At 36.6% G+C, this 23,861-nt stretch overlaps 1 protein-coding gene across 4 annotated transcripts in view; it reads left to right on the top strand.

The window, feature by feature from the left end:
- The window catches only part of LRRK2 (leucine rich repeat kinase 2), a 153,033-nt gene that overhangs the window by 110,891 nt on the left and 18,281 nt on the right, over positions 1 to 23,861 (top strand). For all 4 annotated transcript variants that reach the window (XM_032644297.1, XM_032644296.1, XM_032644298.1 and 1 more), the window contains 5 exons: positions 2,860 to 2,960; positions 6,001 to 6,191; positions 11,401 to 11,561; positions 20,318 to 20,488; positions 21,721 to 21,821. In XM_032644297.1, the coding sequence (XP_032500188.1) occupies positions 2,860 to 2,960; positions 6,001 to 6,191; positions 11,401 to 11,561; positions 20,318 to 20,488; positions 21,721 to 21,821 (725 nt within the window). The remainder of the gene's footprint in view (positions 1 to 2,859; positions 2,961 to 6,000; positions 6,192 to 11,400; positions 11,562 to 20,317; positions 20,489 to 21,720; positions 21,822 to 23,861) is intronic.

Here is a 23,861-nt window from a genome sequence, read left to right as displayed (position 1 = left end):
GGTTTGAGTTGAGGATGGAACCACCATGGAAGCACACATATTTATGAAATATGTCCTTGCATTTGCTTTAATTTTCAGTGATAGGGAAGGCATTTATGAAGTTTTCAGTTGAGTAATGCAGCCATTTTTCAGTCACAAAAAGAATAAGTAAAGGAAGAATACCTCTAAGTAGTCATTGTAGCAATTTTGTTGCTAAGTATGACAATCATAAATTTTCATTAAAATATTCATAAAAAGCCAATTTGAGATTAAAAATTCAGAAGCATTAAATTGGTGATGTACTCAAGTTCTAAACATTCCTGAGAATACTTGGGAGCTATGGAGAGTATTGAGTTGATTTAATGTAAAGTATTTGAAGACAATTCTGACTTTACTTTGTGGAGTATTTGTTGTTGTTATGTGTATATACATTTTATTTTAATTAAATTTCCACAGAGAGAATGACTAGATGATGTGTCAGGATATTAATATTATTAACAAACAATGTCCAAAATTTGGGATATGACGTGTAGGGGTAAATAAACTCCTTTGTACCTTTATTCTTTACATTGATTGGGAAATTTTGAATGATTTTAAATGCCTTTGCACTCTGAGAGTGAATATATTAGTAATAGTAGGCTAATGCAAAATGCTGAATTGTTAACCCTGAATCTTAGATCTTAACCACCACCAAACTTGACTTGTGATTTGAAAGATACAGACAAGTACCAGACATACTATTTTCTTTCTCTGAAAGAGTCTCAAGCCATCAGATACAGCTCCCCCAAATATACCCTTCTAGTGCACTAAGTTGTGTTTCAGATTAATGGACATGTTTTGAGCAATGTTATGTAGAAATGTTCAAAAAGTTCACTTTTGAAGCACCTGTGTTTTTCCACCAGTTTTACTGAGGTGTAATTGACATATAGCACTGTAGAAGTTCAAGGTGTACAGCATAATGACTTGACTTACATGTACGGTGAAACGATTACCACAGTAGCTTTAGCTGACATCCATAATTGCATATATATAAAAAATAAAGGAAAAAGAAAGAAGTATTTTTATTCTTGTGATGAGAACTCTCAGGATTTACTCTCTTAACCACTTTCATACATAACCTACAGCAGTGTTAACTGTAGTTATCATGTTGTACAGTACATCCCTAGTATTTATTTACCTTATAACTGGAAGTTTGTACCTTTTGACCACCTTCAAAAGCACCTATGTTTTATATTCTTTAATTATGCAGATAGGAAAATGTTTATAAGAGTACTCCCCATTCTCTAGCCCCATTTCCCATAAACTCATAAATTCCATGTTTATTTATTATACAAAAAGCAATCTAGGTCAGGGTTTCTCAACCTCTGCACTGATGCTGTTTGGGACTTGATAATTCTTTGTTATGAGGGGTGTCCTGTGCATTGCAGGGTGTTTAGCAGCGTCCTTGGCCACTACCCACTAGATGTCAGTAGTATCTCCTCACCCCGTCTCAGATTTGACAATCAAAAATGTCTCCAAACACTGTCAAAGGTGGGGCTGGGGATACGGAGCAACGTCACCCTAGCTGAGAACCACTGATCTGAACAAATCAGATAAATCCTTCTAAAAACATTTTACAATCAGAAACACCCTGGTATCTTTATGCTGGGATGATCTGGGGGAGGTCATTCATCTCCCTCCCTTCCGCATTTTCTTTGTGGGACAGGAGTGAATTTTAGGGCTTCAGTTAACACTTTCCTTCCCAGATAGCAGTTACTATTAGGCAGTGACTAATATGACACATATTAATAGATTTGTGAATATTAGTAGACTTGTTTTTGTAAATACAGTTGACCCTTGAACAACACAGATTAGAACAGTATGGGTCCACTTATCTGCAACTTTTTTTCAATAAATACAGTACCTGTATTTTTATTTTACAGATCTTTAACTAAATGTAGGGAAAAGTTTGTGTTCAATTAGGGATTATAGTGTGTGAAATCAAAAGAACTAGGGTTTGAGTCCTGATTGTATCTAAACTGTTTTCAGCTTCCTTTCCTTGGGTGAGACATATTTCAGTTCCTTTGTTTTTGAGGCAGAGACAGCAGTGTGCAGATTTTCCACTGCACTCGGGGCTTCTGCATTCCTAACCCCATGTTGTGTGTTGTGCAAGGGTCAACTGAATATTTTAAAATACACATATATGGGGTTTTGTTTGTCTATCTGAAGAGTTATGGGAGGGGGTACATTTCCTCTTTAAGGGACTATTTTTCCAGAGAGCCACAATAGAAGATACTTCAGTGGTATTACTTGTCAATTTTTTCACACCTTTGTGTCACAAGTACCCAATAGCAGTCCTTAACCTTATTTTTCCTCTTAGTTACCTGAAGGGTACGACAGCCCATACTCCAATTTAATATGACAGTGATTATGAAATAGGGAAGGGCTTTAAAAAATTAGAAATCTCTACTACTCCCACCTGAAAATTTTATGTTTCCCTAGAGTGTATTTCTTTTCTCTGCTCATTAAATTTTTTCTTTGTTGTCAGTATTTGTTCAGATTGAAGGGAATCAGAGCAGGATATGTCTATTATTTAAGTCTCCATCTCTTCTTGTCTCCCTTCCCCCTCCACTTGCTTTCCTTCTCTTTTCCTTCTTCTATTTGCCCAATCCTGTTTTGAATCCAATACTTAACTGTTACTAGAGCCTTCGTTTCCCCCTGAAACTCCATCTTAGTTCATGGAGTAGAAGAAGGAAGAGAAAGCATTAAAGGAGACTTGATTCAGTGAAACTAGTGGGTCATATTTCTCTTTGAAACAGATGTAATTACAAAAGATACAATTTATTGAGTTTTTCTGCTTGCACAGATTAACCTAAGTGCTTTGTACTTTCTTTTCAAAAGGTGACGGCAGTTTTGGATCTGTTTATCGAGCGTCCTATGAAGGAGAAGAAGTGGCTGTGAAGATTTTTAATAAACATACATCACTTAGACTGTTAAGACAAGTAAGAAATGCAACAGTATTATTACATTAAATCATACATTGTTAATCTCCTGGAACTCTTGTTTTGCATGCATTTGTAATTACCGTATTTTCCCTCAAAGTTTACTTGAGTTTAGTTATGAAATCCTACTTTTGTCCTTTCTTTATGGAGTGAAATAGGTTACTCCTGTTGAAAAACAAAGACAGTATTCTGAGAATTTTTGTTCCAGGCTTTACAAGCACAGAAGAAAAGAGGGTACCTTTTTTGCATTTTTGTAATTCAAAGGAACCAAAATCCATACAACAGTAGTCCATTTAAAAACTTCTCTTGGCCTCAGTTAAGTCACACATTCTTTTCTCTGCAAGCACCAATGTTCAGGGCAGTACTGTTGCTGATTGGCTTAGGCCTGTGTTACTGAACCAATCACTGTGATAATGAGCAGGGTATTATTTAAAATATCCCCACCTTTCCCTGAAGCTGAGATTGGGGTCAGTTCCCCTTAAAGTTCATGGGCTGCTTGGCTGAGGGTTGGATACCTCAGCAAAAGTCAGGGTACTGTTAGGAAGAGTGAAAGTTGATTGAATGCATAACCAAGAGTGGTCACTCCAGTACCCTCTCTTGTTTTGAATACTGGTGGATTTATTTCTTTTTTCTGAGTCCTAACAGTAGGGATGAGTGAGAGAGACAGGGTGAGAGGAGAGATAAAATCCATGTGAATTCTGCAGTCTTACACCAGAACTCAACCATAGTTTTGATTCTATTCTTTCTTATTTTTTTCTTGATTTATTAAAAAAAAATTGTGCCTGAATCTGAATCTAAATAACTTATATAAACAAAAAAAATACAGTTGCAATATATTAGTTACTCTGAATAATGAAAATAATTTCATGTCTTTGTAAAATATCCTGGAGTAATTTTGATTATTAGTACCAAAAATTACACTGTAGCTCTAGGAATAAGCTAATAAATATTTTGTATATAATATTTTGCAAGTCAGTGAACCAAATCTGAGCACAATCTCTTTCTATCTGTAGGCAGTTTGTTGTATTAATTGTAATTTTTCAGTCTTGATCATTAGTCTTCAATATGTTTCAGTTTTATGTAATGTGCTCAGGGAACCTTGTTGGAAATCAGAACACTAGAAAGGTTTATGGGACTGATTAGTGTATGGGCAGCTAGGTGAACCAAGGAAATAGTAGAAGAAATAGAAACAATGGAGTGTGTGTAATATGCCTCTTTAGAAAAAAAGAAAAGGAAAGGAAAACACTTGTATTCAGTGCTGCATTTTAAGGGTCATTCTACCTGTGGTCATGAATCGGGGCTGATCTGTTACACTCTTTTTGTTCCTTTCTCTTTGCAATCAGTGAGCTGTTTTTCTAGGATAGGAAATTTGAATTAGGCTCCAGTCTGTGCTTATGAAAGAAAACAAAGCTAACTTGACTTGTTCTCATCAGTTTTAGCCAACTGAGCTAATCAGACATAGAAGAAAAAAAGATTTTTATCTACTAAGGAAGTATGACTGCAGTCTGAAGTCCGTGTTCTTGAAAAATCCCCTCTCAGGGCATTGAGCCTTTATTCTTCAGCTTGCAGAATTCTTCACACATCAGTTTCCTGATAAATGCAGTTGGCACTGATACTCATCTTTGAAGCTGGTTGTTAAGAAGCAGAGCTTCTGCAGAAATCATAATTTAAAACATGAATCAGGGCTTCCCTGGTGGCTCAGTGGTTGGGAGTCCGCCTGCCGATTCGGGGGACGCGGGTTCGTGCCCCGGTCCGGGAGGATCCCACGTGCCGCGGAGCGGCTGGGCCCGTGAGCCATGGCCTCTGGGCCTGTGGGTCCGGAGCCTGTGCTCCGCGGCGGGAGGGGCCACAGCGGTGAGAGGCCCGCGTGCCGCAAAATAATAAAAAGCAAAAACAAAAACAAAAAAACATGAATCAGTTTAATACCACATAAGCTATAAATCTCAACTAAATACAGTTTCAGAGTAGAGTGAAATATACAGAATAACATGTATGGAATTCAAAACAACAGTATCATGAAGCAGGTTGTAAAGTCTCACAAAATGTGGCCTAGGAATCAGATTGGAGACCTCTCTGTTCCAGCTAACTTCTTGGATTAGAGAGAGATTGTTGCACATGGTGATTGCTTTCTTTAGTAAGGGTGGTCCAAGGCAGGTCACTCTGAGGAAGTAAGAGTTTTGAGCTAAGATCTGAATGGCAAGAAGCCTTTAGCTGTGTGAAGGGTGAAGGGATTTCTAGGCAGAGGGATCAGCAAGGGCAAAGACTCTGCGGCTGGAAGGCAGGAGCTGGGTGTGTGCGGTGCTGGGGATTTAATGAACACCAGTGTGGCAGAAGGGTGGTGAATAAGGAAGAGAGAGAAAGGAGATGAGGTTTGAAAGATGGGCTAAGGCAGATCGGGTCAGGCCACAATGGCTGTTTAAGTTCATGGGATCTTAATCTATTGGGTTGGCCAAAAAGTTTGTTTGGGTTTTTCTGTAATACCTTGTGGAAAAACCCAGACGAACTTTTTGGCCAACCCAATTAAAGTAACAGGAAGTCATTAGAGAGTTTCAGGCAGGGGCAATGCCATACATTTCTTTAGACTTAGACATTTCTATCCAGAAAACTCTCTAGTCATTAAACCAGAGATAATAGGCAGGTTGTACCTCACATGCCTCAAAGTGCAGTTGATTAGTAGTGGCTGCTCAGGATGTTGGGCTGAGAAGGATTCTGTGGCTAAGGAGGATTCAGTAGGTAAGACTGACATGACCTATTAGTGTGCCACAATAGGACAGTGTCCTGTCCTAGCATTAAATGTTCTGATAAAGCAGAGCAAACGGAAAAAGAGAACTTAAAATTTTAATTCAGAATATGGTTGCAAAACCAGTGGTTTAATTCTGAAAATGTGGAAAATGTAAAAAAGCTCAAAGAAGAAATGGAAAGTTTGCTATAATCCAGTCACTCAGGGAAAACTGTGCTCCAAATGTTGATGGGCTTAAGGAAGGAGACACTTGGGTAAAGCTGATTGTCTATGACTCTGAAATGATTCTTGACTTTGCAGGAGCTGGTGGTGCTTTGCCACCTCCACCATCCCAGCTTAATATCTTTGCTGGCAGCTGGGGTTCGTCCTCGAATGTTGGTGATGGAGTTAGCCTCCAAGGGTTCCCTGGATCGCTTGCTTCAACAAGACAAAGCCAGTCTCACCAGAACACTGCAGCACAGGATCGCACTACATGTGGCTGATGGTCTGAGGTAATAGATTAGGTCATGCTGTTTTCTATTCAGGGCATGATGAGTGTGAGCCCAAAATTACTCTCAGACTTTGAGAAGAGTGCTTCCCTGTAACAATGTGTCCTGGCAATATTTCACAAACTATTTGGGTGTAAAACTACCATTTCCCTGATCAGATTTTACAATTTCATAAAATAAGAGTAGGAAGAGCGTGCAGATCTCATAGCTAGCAGAATTACAGTTGGAACCCAGGAGGCCTTCTCCAGAGCCCATGATCTTAACCCTGTATTGACCTACCTTCCCTAAAAAAATAGGTAAGGCTTCAAAGTATCAAGGAAAGTGTCAGTTATCATGGGTAATTCTAATGAGGAGAGATGAGGCCATATTTCTGAAGGGGACTGGAGTGATTTGAGTTGGGTTGTCCTGTAAGACCATAGTGTGTCTCAGAGGTGCACCCAGCGCCGCGGCCGGATGGCATCCGGACAGAGCCTTGGAGGGTGGAAAGGCCATGGCCCTTGGAGACAGAGGGACTGTCCATACACTTGCTTTGATTTTATATCTCTGATTCTCTCTTTTTTGTAGTCTCTAAACTGTGCCTAATACTTAGTGAATAGTGTTTCGAGTTCTTCTGTAATAATTGAAGACATCCCAAGTCATACTCTTGATTTCCCCCTTTTCCACTGCTTTCCATCTCCGGTCACCCAGTTGTGTCACCTTGGAATCATCCTTTAGTCCTTCCTTTCTCTCACATCCCACACCTCATCCTTCAGCAAATGTCTTTAGCAAACATATCTCAATGCAGCTCCTTCTCCTAACTTCTCTCCCTCCCAGCAGTGTCTAAGCAGCTGTCATCTCTTCTCGCCCAGCTGGTCTCCCTGCTTTCACCTTTGCCCCCCAGATAACCTGCTTTTCACACAGTAGCCAGAGTGATCATTCTAACATGGAAGTTGGATCACATCTTTCTCCTGTTATCAACCCTCTCCCACCTCACTCTGGTCACTGTGCTCAGCTACTCGCCTCCCCGAGGCTTCTGGAATATGCCAGAGACTTTATACCAGCTATTCTCTTGGCCAGAATGTCGAACCTTCAGATATCCTCTTGGCTCACTTCTCATTTCATTCAGGTTTCTCCTCAGAGAGGGTGTCCCTGACTACCTTGTGTCTCTTTGGCACCTGTAGCACTTATCCCTGCCGGGTATTCTTTATGTTTTTATTTTAAAAGTTTGTTTATTGTCTGTCTTTGCCACCAGAATCTAAGTGCCACGATAGCAGGGATTTTTCCTCTTGTTCACCGTTGTACCTCAGCACCTAGAACGGTGCGTTCTCATTACACATGTTGCCACTGGGGAGAGAGGGAGGAAGGAAGGAAGACAGTGCCTGGTGCATGGTAGCCACAAAGTGGATGCAAATTTCCTTCTCTTCCTTTCCTTCTTAAATAGTGTCTATTCCTTTTGAGCAGTATCCAGAAATGTAAATGGAATGGATGGTAAGGAGAACAAACACTGATCACAAACAAATAAAACTAAACTATTGATATATACGATATAACTATTAATACTGTATAGGGAATATAATAGGAGAATAAAATGAGTAGATTTCCTTTCCTGAAAGAGTCCGGAAGCTATTGAAAAACACAGATTATTATATGAAACAGGAATGCAAAGATTTGGATCTGGGTTGCTACATCTACTTTTGAACACCAGGGGGAACCTTGTACTAAATTAATCTAGATAAAGGGCAGCTATGTCTTATGTATTTCAAAAGTTGTATTGGTCATTTTCCTTGATTAAACCGACTCCAGGTCCTGGTTTTTCCCTAAATCTTCCACATAATTCCCAAAGTGCTTATTTATAAAATGAATAATTGATTTTTTAAAAAATTCATCACTGTTTGAAAGACCTCATCTCTTGAAGACCTTACTTAAAATAACAAATCCAGCAGTTTCTGTTAAAGTAAATGAAATCTCATCATATTTTCCTATCATTTGCCTGATTTGTTCTCAGCATAATGCCAAGGGAGCTTTCTGGGTCTTGTGCTACAAGAGGCTAGTAGATTTCAGTAACAATCGATCTTCTCCCAGCACGAAGTATATTTAAAAATCTCAGCATTAGGGTTTGTCTTCCCAAATATATTTTAGCACAGAGCTATAACTATAGAGGTAGAAAGAGACAATAAAGTCGTACGCCTCTGCAGTCCCTTAAATGATGGCGCTGTTTAGAGTGACATACAGGAACTTTCTTCATGTTGCATATTTTCTCTTTTGCAGCCTGGCCTTCAGCTATTAGTTTACACCTCTAACTGTCTGCTGCTTTGAGTTCTTTATTATAATTCTCAACTACCTTTGAAGATATGGTCACCTATATTTCCCATAAGATTCTGTGTTTCAGTATGTTCAAAATTGAATTTGCTTTCTCTTTTTCCTTCCACCATGAATCTGTTCTTTATCTTGTATCTCCCATTTGCCAACAAAGGTCTTCGTAGTCACATCCAGAGCAACCCCCTCTCCCACAAAAGTAAGTACTCATTTGTCCGCCAGGTCCTTGACTATTTTACATCATCTTTTTAATTGATTAATTTATTTTTATGCCACTACTGCTGACTTGGTCCAGTACCTTTGGGGAACTATCAGAACATTTCTGATATTATATTCTTCTAAAATAAAATCTAATTATCCTTGAAATTCCCTGGCATTCCAAGTTATCTGCAGAATACATCTAAACTCCTTGGCCATAGCATCAAAACTCTTTATGTATCCTCTAGCCTGCCTCTCCAGCCTCCTCCCATTCCACTGCCCTCATTCTAACCATGCTGAAGGGCTTGACTTCTCACTGACATCCATGTCTGTCTTTGCATTTGTCATTCCTGTCTTTTCAAAAAATTGTCTGCCTAGAGAACTCATTTTCCTCTAGAATTTGCTCACGTACCATCTCCACAATGATGTCTGACTGCATCATGAAGAGTTGGTTTGGCTAACACATGTTTCTTGAGTCTCCATGCAGGACTTTGTGCTGGCTGCTGAAGAAGGAAAGATAGGGATTATATTGCTCTTATCAAGGTTTAAAACTTATAGTCTAGTGGGAGAGTCTGCTTTGCTATCTGTACCTTTGTGCTTTTCTTCCTCTGGCTTCCCTAGCATTTGGTGCTCATCACATTTCTGCAACCTTGTTTGAGCACCTGTCTCTCCGAGATAGTGGCCCCTCAAGAGCAGGGAGACAAAGATGACATTATATCCCCCGTGACTGTCCCTCATAGATGCCCAATATATATTTGTTAAATGAATGAAGGCATTCTATTTTTAGAGTAATTCTCTTTAGGATGAGATAAAGTTTACTTTAAGTTATACGAGTTTCTTAGCAACATTGATGATAATCACAATTTAAAAATGACTAGTTGAGTTTAGACCAGTTTGTTTTAATAAAATATTTGACAATGCTCGCTGTCATGTAATATATAAATTATGGCTGAATTATTCTTAGTAAGACAAGATCTGTACTTGTTAACATTTCGAAAGCTATTCTGCTATTCTATTAAAAGCTATTAAAACTGCACTTTTAAGATTAAATTCTATAACTGAACATTTTAACTAATCCAGATAATCTTTCTCTCCCACTGACATAATTTCAAATTAAGTTTAACTACTTTTTTTTAACCTTTGGAAAGTATTCCGAGAGAGTCTGTATTCTATAAATATTCTGAAAGAGGCATGCATTATGAAGGATTTGGATGCCATTCAATTATGTATGACTTGGCTTTAACTTTTTTGTTCTTAATCTCCCAGCTTTTCTCTTCAGCAGGGCAAAGTAGCTAATGGCTTTTCAGTAAGCCCTTAGTAAATTTTTCTTTTAAGCCCATAACTTATTATTAAGGTCAACTTCATTAGTACATCTATCTTACTTTTCAACCAAAAATATGTTTACTGAAAGGAATAGGCCTAATGTCAAATGTCTTAACTACATCCTGGAAGAGAAAGAATCTTCTCCTGCATTAGTTGATGCCGTTAAATGATACATACACTCCCATCAATCAGTGGAAAGTTCAGGGTATTGCTGCCACTCTGCTCCTAATGCCCCTAGCAGTGATTGGTATTAGGTAATGGAGTAAATATTTATTGATATAATGTGAACCTAAACCAAAAGCCACAAACAATGGATTTAAATTTACCTCTATTAAGTTCTATGAAAAATTCTTTTCTCAAGGTAGGACATAAAGTAGTCGTGAGATCATGTGCAGAGCTATGGCAAACTTAATGTCACAGGGCAGGGTAAACAGAGTGGGGGAAATCTGAATTTTGCGAGTGTGTAAGGAAAGGTAATAGAGTTACTTTAGTAGTTGGGGCAAAGTAATGGCTCTTCAGCCATGTTTCCAGAATGGACAAGACCTGGTTGAGATGAAAACTTTTTATTTTTTATATTAACTAGTTTTTATTCTTCACTTACAGTGAGTGTCCAGCTCTAGTTGCTGATGGTTGAATGGATCTGTTTCTAAAAGGAAAGACTTTAAAATTCCCCCATATCACCTTTCCCAAGACAATGTTTTACTCATTCCAACTCTTGGTCTAAAATGTTCTTTGATAATTTATAACTGAATTGGGTTTTAAAGTAAATTACATCTTCAAACGGTACAGTATTGATAGCTAGAAAAGTCTTTTATTTTGATATATTACTATTGAAAAAGTAAAAAATATTTTCCAAAAAATTAGGAAATAGTTTAGTCAGAAAAAAATAAATATCAAAGGAGAGATGGAATAGAGAGAATTTTAAAAGCTAAGAAAAACTTCTCTGTGGTTTTAAGAAAATTAAAACTTAAATAAATGGGAGTTATAACAAAATACTATCAATTCTTATTTAACATATTTACATTTTAAACTAATTAAAATAGTCACATGGTATTGAGGGAATTCAGAATTCCTTTTAAGTAGTTTTTAAAGTATACAAAAGGTAAGTCTTCAAAAATTCGTACTTTGCTTAAAGTGGTTGTGCTTTAAAGTTTAAATCACTTATCAGGATTGACATGTCTTTTTGTTTGTTTGTTTTAAAAGCATAAGCTTGCTCTGTAATATTGGACTTGTAGGTTTTGATTTCCTTCTGCAATATCTCTTAACTTTGAAGGTGAAACTTAGCACAGAATTTTTGATGCTTTGCATAATAAACATACATATTTTTAAAAATAATGACAAAATTTATTATGGTATAATCACATTTTAATAAGGTTTCCTGTGCATTTCACGGCAGATACCTCCACTCAGCCATGATTATATACCGTGACTTGAAGCCCCACAACGTGTTGCTTTTCACCCTGTATCCCAATGCCGCCATCATTGCCAAGATTGCGGACTATGGGATTGCTCAGTACTGCTGTAGAATGGGGATAAAAACGTCAGAGGGCACACCAGGTGGGTGACAAGGTTTGTGTGATAATTCCCTCTTCAGAATAGATAACCACTGACTTCAGTTATGAGTTCAGGAGAATCAAGAGAACACTGTAGCCTATCACACTGTGAACAGATATTTGTTGTGACCAGTATGTGAATAATTGTGACCACTACATTTGTGATTTTGATTATTATATCCTGTAGGGCAAAAAAATCAACTGATGTAATTTTCCAGGGTAAAAAACAAATTAAATAAATAGAGTGTGTTTTATGTCAAGTTATATTTTTAAAAGTTGGACTTCTTAAAAATGTTTAAATACTCCAGAGGTGGTGAAAAGGAGCCTCAAAGTTTTAATCTAGCTACTGATAACACTTACCTAAAAATGAGGCAAACCAAATTCAGGTTCTCAAACCCTTTTTTGTAACTCTGAAACCCAAATAACTTTGAAAATCCAAAGTTTTTTTTTTTTATAACTGATTCGGTGGCAAAATCTGACCCGATTGAATTGATCCTTGTTAGGATCTTTATTTCTCATATTCACTGTGAATGTGTGGATGTTTCACAGCAGAAATATAAACATGTTTGTTTGAGTACAGGTTGTTGGCTCTGATCCCACTGAATTTTATGTAATTTGTTATATGCATTATTACTTTCTTAAATATGAAAAAGTATAAATTCCTAAATACTTCTAGCTCCAAGAGTTTCAGGTAGGGACTTTGGGACTGGAGTTCTTAGTTGCACTGTTCTTGATACAAGCATACTTTCTTATTCTTTTAAAAAATTTTTTTTAATTAAAAAATTTTTTTAATTTAATTTTATTGGAGTATAGTTGACTTACAGTGTTGTGTTTCAGGTGTACAACCAAGTGATTCAGTTTTACATATACATATATTCATTCTTTTTTAGATTGTTTTCTCATAGAGTTTATCACAGAATATTGAGTAGAGTTCCCTCTGCTATACAGTAGGTCCTTGTTGGTTACCTTTCTTATATATAGTAGTGTGTGTATGTTCATTCCAAGTTCCTGATTTATCCCTCCCCACCACTTTCGCCTTTGGTAACCATAAGTTTGTTTTTGATATCTCTAAGTTTGTTTCTGTTTTGTAAATAAGTTCATTTGTATCATTTTTTTAAAAATTAGATTCCACATATGAGTGATATCATCTGAGATTTGTCTTTCTCTGTCTGACTTACTTCACTTAGTATGATAATCTCTAGGTCCACCGTGTTGCTGCAAATGGCATTATTTCATTTTTTATGGCTGAGTAATAGTCCATTGTATATACGTACCACATCTTCTTTATCCATTCCTCTGTCGATGGACATTTAGGTTGATTCCATGTCTTGGCTATTGTAAACAGTGCTGCACTGAACATTGGGGTGCACGTATCTTTTCAGATTATGGTTTTCTCAGGGTATATGCTCAGTAGTGAGACTTCTGGATCATATGGTAGTTCTATTTTTAGTTTTTTAAGGAACCTCCATACTGTTCTCCATAGTGGCTGTACCAATTTACATCCCCACCAACAGTGTAGGAGGGTTCTGACTGGTACAGTAATTTAAACCTTCAAACATTGAACTTTGTTTTTCTTTCTTCATAATTTATAGGTTGTTAATGCTTCAATACTTAAAAGTACTGTAGAGTCATGTTACTATGTAAAATGAGACATACCCATTTTGCGTACTGTTATATTTATGGTCTCCAGAAATCACAGGCATCATTTTCTTACCTTAGATTTTAATATTGCTTTTAAGTGTCATACCCAACTCTTTTTTTGTCATGCCTGCTGTAATACTCCTATTACTTTAACTGTAAACTGAGTTTCTACCAGTGAAAATTCTATTTCCTTTGTTCTTGGGTTTTCATGATCTTATACTCAGACATGTTCTTTCCACTTGGAGTTCTCCCTCCCTTTCTCAGCTCTCTTTCCTCTTCTAATAATAGATTCATCAGAATCTCAGCTTCCCATTAGTAAGAAACAGTCATAGGGCAAGTAATCTGTACAGACATCTTGTCTTTCAGATTTCAGTTTGCGTGGGAATAGAAAATTGAAGGGTTGACATCTGTTTAGTGGGGGGCAGCTCTAGCTCTGGAGAAATCTTACATGGTTAGTTATTTGTAAATAAAATTACAGTTGGCTTTACATCATCTTGATGATTGCAGCTCAGTTAAAACACATTCTTAAGACAGAAGAAAGTACTTTAGAGGATATCTGACTAGGCAAAATTGTCCCCTACCCTCTTCCCCTTTCCCCATTTTTGTCCTTAGACAAGCAAATGGCCCCAGCTTCCAATGCCTGGTTTTATTTTTGCTCCAAATACATATCATCTCTTTCATTTTACATGGCTATCTGTTGGAAGTAGAGTGTGCATTCTCATAAACATTTCAAAGTATATTTTCTGACTCAAGTGTCTCTGGGTTGTTCAATAATAATAAAATAATTATCTTTTCAGCACCTGCTGTGTCCCAGGCTCAGGGCCAGATACATTAGACACATGGTATCCTATCCTCATGCCAGGGCTGAAAGTTAGCTTTTATCTTCTCATCTATAAAATGAGGAAGCTGAGGCTCAGTGAGATTGTGTAACTTGCACAAAGTCATGCAGTAAGTGGCCAAGATAAAGCTCAGTCTAAATGACATTTGAATGCAGAGCTATTTGGCTTTAAGTCCTATACAGGCATACCTTATTTTATTGTACTTTGCTTTATTATGCTTCGCAGATGTTGTGTCTCTTACAAATTGCAGGTTTGTGGCAACCATGCATCAAGCCAGTCTGTCAGAGCTGTTTTCTTCAACAGCCTTTGCTAACTTTGGGTCTCTGTGTCACATTTTGATTATTCTCACGATATTTCAAACTTCTTCATTATTATTATGTTTGTTATGGTGATCTGTGATCAGTGACATTACTATTGCAAAAAGATTGTGACTTGCTAACAGCTCAGATGATCGTTAGCAGTTTTTAACAATAAAGTATTTTTAAATAAAGGATTGTACATTATTTTTAGACATAGTGCTGTTGCACATTAATAGACTGCAGTATTGTAAACATAACTTTTATATGCACTGGGAAACCAAAAAATTTGTATGACTCACTTTGTGATACTTGCTTTATTGAGGTGATCTGGCACCAAACCTGCAATATCTCCAAGGTATGCCTGTAGTCGCTCTCCTGGATCACATGCAACTGTGACATATACTTAAAGAGGTTTACTTAACCTTAGTTATTAAAAATCCAAATAAACAAAGCAAAATGACAGGGCCAGAAACCACAAATATTGTCACATACAGGTTTGGAAGAATAATCTTAGAAGATGGGATTCCACAGGCCTCGTAAACCCACCTAGAAATGGGCACATGACGGCATTCTTCTCTTGGAAGATCTGCTCATTACTGTCATGTCTCATGAAGGTGGGCCAGGTCACTCATCTGGGGCCTGCAATTCGTTCCCCCTCCCCCCAGCCACGTCACTGTGTTCGTGGAGAGGAAATCCTGCTGTTGAAGCCTCAACCCCCTACTTGGCAGTGGACCTCTCTGATCCTTGTAGATTGTGCTCCCTCAGTGGGCTGGGCCAGCCAGCAGTCAGCTCATTTCAACTCTGTTCAAACTCATGGCCCTTCATTTTATGTGTCTTCCTGGTTTGGGTCAAAACCTGTCTATAGTTCAATATCCAACTGATTTTTCATACCAAGCCAGATACTTGTTCCTGACCCCTTTTAATCTGCTGTATCAATGTGCAGTAACACAAGTATGGAGAAAGATCATGACAGGGAAACCCAGAGCCCGATTCTTTCTGCCCGCTTTTCCCCCAGGCTGCTTAATACATGGTAAGCATTTTTCCTTGCTATATCTTGGACCTTCTCTTTATCTCTACTGTATTTATTATTGTTAGAGCACTTCTAATCACCTCAGCCCTAAACTCAAATTAAAAATTTTAAATAACAGTAATTGTCACCACTGCTGCCACCATCACCAAACTTTTCCTTCCCCAGAGCAATTATGTTTGAGAAGAAAATCATTCCCTCTCATATGATTTTAGTTCTCTCCTTGTCTTTTCCTTTTTAATGGATCTTCCTGTTAATGTTATACTTAGAAACTTTATGAGAAACAAAATATAAGGTTTAACTTGGAAATTTTAGAGAAACAAAAGACCATGTGTTTGTTATTGTTAAACTTTTGTGAATTTTTATACTAACTCTTACTGTGGTGCATTAACACCATGTGTGCATGTGAGTGTGGGTTCATTACTGTTGTCTCAGGGAATATGGTAATGGGAGCAAACCTTTCGTGGCACGAACAGAGTGCTTGTCTCATGCTTAGCCCTTTGCATAGGTTGATTATCTCATTTAACCCTCATGACCCTCTGACATGAGTCCTATTATTATTCCTGGTTTACAGATAGGGAAACTAAATAAAGCTTAGGGACCATTAAAAATGTCTATAGGGTCACATAAGACACAAACCCAACCTTCCTGAGAACACAGCCCCTGGCCAGGTACCATCCTAGCTGGAGCACAAAGGTAGAAACAACTCGGTTATTGGCAAGTACCACAGCACCGTGTCTGTCTACATTTTCAAAGGTAAATATGGGATGGAAACTTTCAACTTCAAATAATTTGGAGAGATTCAACTTTAACTCAGTCAAATGGGTATGTATGTATTATATCCTGTTAGTAGCAACGGTTAATTCTGGGTCTTATGACAGTTACACTGTTGACTGAGATGGATGCTGACTGATGGCTTTCACCCCGCCAACATCCACAGAAATACAACAGTCTTTGGGTAAACAAAAATGTTATTCTCTGGTTATACCTATCATCTGATAGAAATTATGAGACATGCTCTACTCAGACTTTTTGGAAAGTAAAGAAGAAAGTATATGTTTCTGTGTACTTTGTGATATATAGTCAGACCTAATTTATAAATTTCTCATGTTTTTGATCTATGGATCTTTTAAATGCAGACTTCTCTGGAAAAGTATCTCTAAATATAGTTTTTAGACAAATGCATCATATTTTCCCAATTATTTTAACATTGTGACTTGTAATAATTCTCTAAGGGAAAGGTATTCTTATTTTTTATTCATTTATTCATGCATCTGGCAATAATTTATTGAATGTTTACCAAATATCAAACTGGTGTCACTACTTAATAGCTGTGTGGTGCTCAAGATTCACTTTCTGGGGCTCACTTTTCATTTCTGTAAATTGTGACGAGAAAAATAATGCCTACCTCAAAGAGTTGTTTAAAGGTAAAATGAGGTAACCCATGTAAGTAACATAGAGAAGAGCTGGCATGTTGCAGTTGCGCCAAGTGTGTTAGCTGTTTTAGTGGTGAACTTGGAGAATGGGCATTAATAAATGTAAATTTTCGTCTCCAGAAGCACACATTTTGCCAGGAGAAACGGCTGTAAACAATAATCATAAAGCATTGTATTAGTTTCAACAGGAGATCTAGTTCAAGGTACAGTGATAGTGCAAGGCGCAAGTGGTTAACTGAGCTATGGGTCGTCAGGACTTCCTTCATAGAGGAGGTGACTCTGGAATGACATCTTAAAGGAGAAGTTTGAGGTTTGAGTAAATAAATAAGTAAGTGGGAGGAGACATTTCAGGCAAAACGCGCTAAGGTAGAAAATGACTTGTCTCATTCCGATAACTGCAAGAAGTTCCATGCGGTCTAAGTGACAGATGGAGGATGGAGGATTCTTTGGTTATGTTTTTCAATTCTGGCTGTATATTAGATAACATGTAGGGCTTAAGGGATATATCCCCTAGGATTGTGTCCTTTACAGTTGTATTTTAGTAGGTGTGGAGCAGGGGCTCTCAATGTGGCCACATGTTTGAAGCTACTGGAGGACTTTCAAATGTACAGGTAGCAGGACCCCATGCCCAGGATTCTGATTTAAATAGTTTGGGTGGAGCCCAGACATTGAGGTTATTTAAATGATCCCCAGGTGATTCCCATCTCTTCATCATATAAATAGTGTCATTGCCTCTATAAATCAGTTATAAGATGGGCAGCTCAAATTGTGGTATTGTCTCACATTGGGGAAAATGTTATTTGCAGAAAAACTTTTAACAAGATGATTAGCATTTACTGTAGATTTTGAGAGTATTAGCCTGTGATATAAGCAAAAAGTTATGAGAGTAAATATGAATAGCATTTAGACTTATGTTCAGATAAAAAGAGCAAATGTCTGTTTTAAATTAATCTTTCTCAATGGTGCACATTCTAGGCACCGCAGTGGATTCTGGAGATAGATATATATGACCTAATGATTATTGGCTGTCTGGATTCTGTTAAACTTGGGCTATGAAGTCAGAGTGTCTTAATTTGAATCCTTGCTCTACCACTTACTAGCCAGGGCTGGAGAAATTACCTAATTCCTTTCCTTGGTTAAACAGTAGTACCTAATAATAGTATCTGTTGTAGGGGATTGTTGTGAAAATCAGATGAAAAATTCATGTAAAGTGTTTAGCACAATGCCTGGCACATTCCTTAGCTGTCTTTTCTTTCCTGGACTCTCTACTCTGTCTTCTTTTTTTTTTGCGGTACGCGGGCCTCTCACTGTTGTGGCCTCTCCCGTTGCGGAGCACAGGCTCTGGACGCGCAGGCCCAGCGACCATGGCTCACGGGCCCAGCCGCTCCGCGGCATGTGGGATCTTCCCGGACCGGGGCACGAACCCGTGTCCCCTGCATCGGCAGGCGGACTCTCAACCACTGCGCCACCAGGGAAGCCCTCTGCTCTGTCTTCTTAACACAGGGGGTCCCCTTCTTAACACAGAAGGCTCTGTTTGCCTTCCCTTTCCCTGTCCTCTGAAGGGCACTCAGAAAACTCATCTTGTTTGTTTGCTCTCTCTCAGAGATCACTGTCTTGTGTTCCTGGTGTCCAGAGTTTCATACATGTTGTCTAGTTATTTCATTGTTTTATGCAGAATGGTAAGTCTAGTCCCTGTTATTCTATCTTACCTAGAAGTAGAAGTGATACATGTTTAAATAAATGACTTATTTGAACAGCCTAATACAACAACGTACGTTTAGGATTTTAGTTAGTACTTAACATTTGTAGTCTTTGAGGGGCATCAGTGCTAAAGAGGGTATCCGTGTAGTACAGTAGCATGGTCCATAACCACCATAGATCATTCACAGTATTAGATCAGGTGACAACACTGTCCTTTTGTAAACAGGCAGGAAATGTTTCTATTTCTAGCCTTCCAGTGACAAGTAACATTAAAAGTGTTCATTTTCATCCCAAATTAAATTCAGTGGTGAATACATTGAGTAGCTTGAAATGTTATTCTTCCTGTTACTACTATGGTGACCAGTATACTGAAAAATAAGGCAAAAATTTTTGAAGAAATTGCAGTTGCTTTTCCAGGGAAGTCCTCAGTGATAAGGATACATGTAGAGTAGCTTGGAGGATCTTATGGTTTATTAGATTGATAGTTAAATGTTATGTTGGTAGCTTAGGTCTTGATGCCCTCAGTCCCCCTCCCCTCCCCATTTTGGTTGAAATACTCCATGATGTTTTAAATTGAGATTTGATTTGCAAAACATAAGGTTGTGAATTGAAAGCAGCAAATGCTATTGAGCAGGTCAAAAGATGTGTTTCTAATAAATTAGTGGAAATAACACTCCAGCAACAAAGAGATATATCTAGATTTAATGTGCTTGAGTGTTTTATATACATACTGTATTGTAAATTCTGCGTCTCTGTTTTCTTTTTCTACTTAATATTTCAGGGACATCTTTCTGTGTCATATATCAGTTTTAAGAGTTACATAATATTTCAGTAATTTACTTAACCACATCTTGATATATATTTATTTTTTTTGAACTTTTTGATATATTGAAAGGCTTTAATTAATAGACTTGTAAATTAAAAATTTCCCATTTATGAAACTAATTTTTAAACATTAAATTTCTAAAAATCATATTGCTGGGTAGGCATATTTTGAATTTTGAAATACTAATTACCTTCTAGAAAGGTTTATCAATTAAAATTCCCTCAAAACTTGAATTAGAGCACCTATTTCCCATTCTGGGTTTGTTATTGTTTTTAATCTTCATGAAGTTAATAGTCAAAAAGTGATAATTTAATGTGTTTATTTTTCAAATATTTATATACAGAACATAGTTGGTTTTCCTTAGATTGTTGACTATTACAGGTAATGTTGAAATTACTTTTTTTTCCCTGAAGTGATTAAAAATGATTTATCTCTATTGCAAAATGAAAGGTTTTATTTTTATTTCAGAGAATTTCAGGCATGAACTTACACCTGAGAGAGAGGGCTTTTATTCGTTTTATTCGAGGTTTTCTTTTTAGTGTTCAGTTGGGTTCAAGGAGCAGAGTCACAATTCTTGGAATGATAAGGCCATTAGCATTGCAGCCAGGTTAAAGTGACTTGGAGTGAAGTCTAGAAATCTCCCTCCTGTCTCCTCCTCTGTTTGAAACACTGCTCTGGGAATAGTTATTATTAAGAATGATGTAGACTTTCCCCCCCTCTTAGGCTTTATTTATTTAATTATGAAATATCACTTAATAATTTATTATTGAATGTTTATCCTTGTTATTCTTGAAGATGGACCTTGGGGTGAAATGTCCTGGGATAGGGCTGTTAATTGACTTGATTAAGATGTCTTCTTATAGAGATGATGTGGCCTGTTTAGAACTCATCTTCCTGTCTCTTCATCAGCACATATGCCTAAGTATATACCTCCCTGGGTGTATAAGTTCTGGGGTTGGGCATATTTATTAATATGTCTGTTTACTTTCAGGGTTTCGTGCACCTGAAGTTGCCAGAGGAAATGTTATTTATAACCAACAGGCTGATGTTTATTCATTTGGTTTGCTACTCTATGATATTTTGACAACTGGAGGTAGAATAGCAGAGGGTTTGAAGTTCCCAAATGAGTTTGATGAATTGGCAATACAAGGAAAATTACCTGGTAAGTTTTATTTTATCTACAATAAAGATTATTATTATTTTTTAATAGTAGCAGCTTCATTTCCAAGTTATTTAATTGTAGTTGTATAGTAATTCATTTCACAGCTGAATACTTTTTTAGTGCATGAATATTCTTAAATTCTGTGACATATTAATAAAATCATATGAGAAAGATAGAAGTTATAGGGCTTCTTTTTAATATTCCAAATATTGATATATTTGGTATTATATTTAGAAGAATACTCAGAGAAGGAAATACTATTAGAACTCCAGGTTTAGTGACTTTTCTTCTTGTAAGGAGTTACTAAGTGTCCATTAGCTTGGGGTATTTTCATTTTCTTGGAGTGAAGTAATTTCTATGCAGGAATGGAAGCTTGAATTATTTACAATAATAATTTTTAGTAGTAAATATTAGTAAGAATTAGTAAATGAGTATTTAATGAGATCAAATCTCATTTTGAATGGTTGCCTCATGCTTTAAAGAAATTCTAGGGCTTTGTCATTCATTCCTTAACGCTTCAGTTCTCATTCTAAAGTATTCTTTTAAATATATTTAGTTGTTTCTCATATTTTCTGCTTTTCTTTTCATTTAAGAAAAGTTTTGAGTGTATACTATGTTACATCTGCAGGGAATACAGCTTTAACTATCTCCTTCTGGGGGACCTTTAAAGATTCCCAGCAGAAGGAAATCTATTATTACTCGACTAAACTTTGTGCACAATCTAGGTCGTCTCCCTCATTTTATCAGTTAGCTTTCCAGTGAAAGTTTTCAGGCCTGTATTCTATACCAATCAGAAAAATGGCATACCTCTTATAAAAAAAACAAATGTGCACAAAGTGACTGTGGGGGTAACATTGGATTAAATGGATTAAATGCCTGTCTACATTGAATATTAAAATAAAAAGTATTTGCAAAGAAGTCTATTATATGAACAAAAGTGTTTTCAAAGTCTATTTGAAATGAAGGTATGAAAGGAAAATCTATTTTTATTCAATTGGTATTTGTGTCTCTTTTTATACTGTAAAAATTAAGAACTCATTCTTGATGTCTCTAGTGGAGACAGTTAACAAAATTAGCTTTAAGAGTGATAAGTAGATTCATGATATATATGGGATTATAGAGATCAGTGGTTCCTTTGCAATGTCTGGACCTCTCATACACATTGAGAAGAAATAAAATAATTGTTCTGATTTGTCCAGTGTTTAAGCGTGATATGTTTTGTAATGTTTTAGATCCAGTTAAAGAATATGGTTGTGCCCCATGGCCTATGGTTGAGAAGTTAATTAAAAAATGTTTGAAAGAAAATCCTCAGGAAAGACCTACTTCTGCCCAGGTATTTGTGTAGTTAAAATGTATCAGTATTTTGTTCAGAACATCAAAAACTATATATGTAATATTCAAATATATATACTCAAACATATAAACACACACAGTTTAAAACAGTTATAAAGCAAAACTCCTCTATCCCGTCACTACCCCAGGCACAAAATAAAGGGCCAACACCCCAGAAATGCACATATGCCTCTTTCTGATTGCATCACCCTCTTTTCCCTATATGTAGCCAGTCTCCTGACTTTCATGATAATCATTGTTTATTTTTCTTTTTATGATTTTACTACCCAGTTTATAATTTATTTAAAATGGAATCATAGTCACGTGCTGTTCTGAGTTTTTTCAGTTGTTCTCCCAACATTATTTTGTAAGCTTCATTCATGTTGTTGAGCATAGCTATTGATTACTTTCCCTACTATTCCATTCCATTGTTTGAATGCACAACAATGTATTTACCCGTGATCATATCAGTGGGTATTGGTATTGTTTCTAGTTTTTTGCTATTATAAATAGTGCTGTTATGAGTGTGGTCGTACATGTCGCCTAGTGCAAATTGTATCAGAATTGCTTTGTGGTATCTAACCAGGAGTTGAATTGCAGAATCATGGGATATGGGAATATCTAAATCATTTCTTGAAGAAGTTGTACCAGCTTAACAGTTCCATCATCTGTATATTAGGGTAGCTGTTTTTTTAATATATTCTCCCTAAACGTTGGAGTATCTGACTTCTTAATTTTTTCCAAATAGATTCAGTCTTGTGTATTGATTTACATTTTCCTAATTACTAATAAAGATGAGCATCTCTTTATATATTCATTGGTCACATATATGTTTCCTCTTCTGGAAAATGCCTGTTCATTATTTAGCCATTTTTCTATTGAGTTGTTTTTGTAAAAATAAAATTTAAAAAGCGCTTCTTTATACATTGTATACTAAAACTTTGTTGGTTATATATGTTGCACATTTCTTTTCCCAATTCATGGTTTGCATTTTTATTTCCTAAAGAGTGCCTTTTGATTAACAGATTTTCTTAATTTTAATAGAGATAAATTTAACAATACTTCTTTTTATCGTTATTAATTTTAGGGTCCTGTTTTAAAAGGTCCTTATCTCTCTCAGAGTCACAAAAATATTTACCTATGGTTTCTTCAAAATGTTTAAAAGTTTTGTTCTTAATAGTTAAGTTCTGAATGACATTTTTATCTAGATCCAATTTCCTTTTTTCCATATGGGTAACCAATTTTTCCAGCTTCATCTATGAAATTGTTTCTTCCTTTGTCTTCTACTGATCTTTTTATTTTCCATTTCCATTCTGTAATATACACTCAAAGATAAACACACACACATTCTCTTCCATTGGTCAATTTACCTGTTCTTCCTCCGGTACAATCCTGTCTTAATTCCTGAAGCTTTATAATAGTCTCTTTCCCCCCTTATTTTTATCTTTTAGGAATGCTTTAGCTGTTCTTCAGTCTAGTTTTTCCATATAAAATTTTAAATCATTGAAGGAGAAAAACCATATGATCATCTCAATAGATGCAGAGAAAGCTTTCGACAAAATTCAACACCCATTTATGATAAAAACCCTCCAGAAAGTAGGCATAGAGGGAACTTTCCTCAACATAATAAAGGCCATATATGACAAGACCACAGCAAACATCATCCTCAATGGTGAAAAACTGAAAGCATTTCCACTAAGATCAGGAACAAGACAAGGTTGCCCACTCTCACCACTCTTATTCAACATAGTTTTGGAAGTTTTAGCCACAGCAATCAGAGAAGAAAAGGAAATAAAAGGAATCCACGTCGGAAAAGAAGAAGTAAAGCTGTCACTGTTTGCAGATGACATGATACTATACATAGAGAATCCTAAAGATGCTACCAGAAAACTACTAGAGCTAATCAATGAATTTGGTAAAGTAGCAGGATACAAAATTAATGCACAGAAATCTCTGGCATTCCTATATACTAATGATGAAAAATCTGAAAGTGAAATCAAGAAAACACTCCCATTTACCATTGCAACAAAAAGAATAAAAT

This window comes from Phocoena sinus, chromosome 10 (assembly GCF_008692025.1).
Source record: "Phocoena sinus isolate mPhoSin1 chromosome 10, mPhoSin1.pri, whole genome shotgun sequence".
NCBI classification, from domain to species: domain Eukaryota; kingdom Metazoa; phylum Chordata; class Mammalia; order Artiodactyla; family Phocoenidae; genus Phocoena; species Phocoena sinus.
The sequence above is the reverse complement of the archived record's forward strand: the minus strand, read 5'-3'. Positions and strand labels throughout refer to the sequence as shown.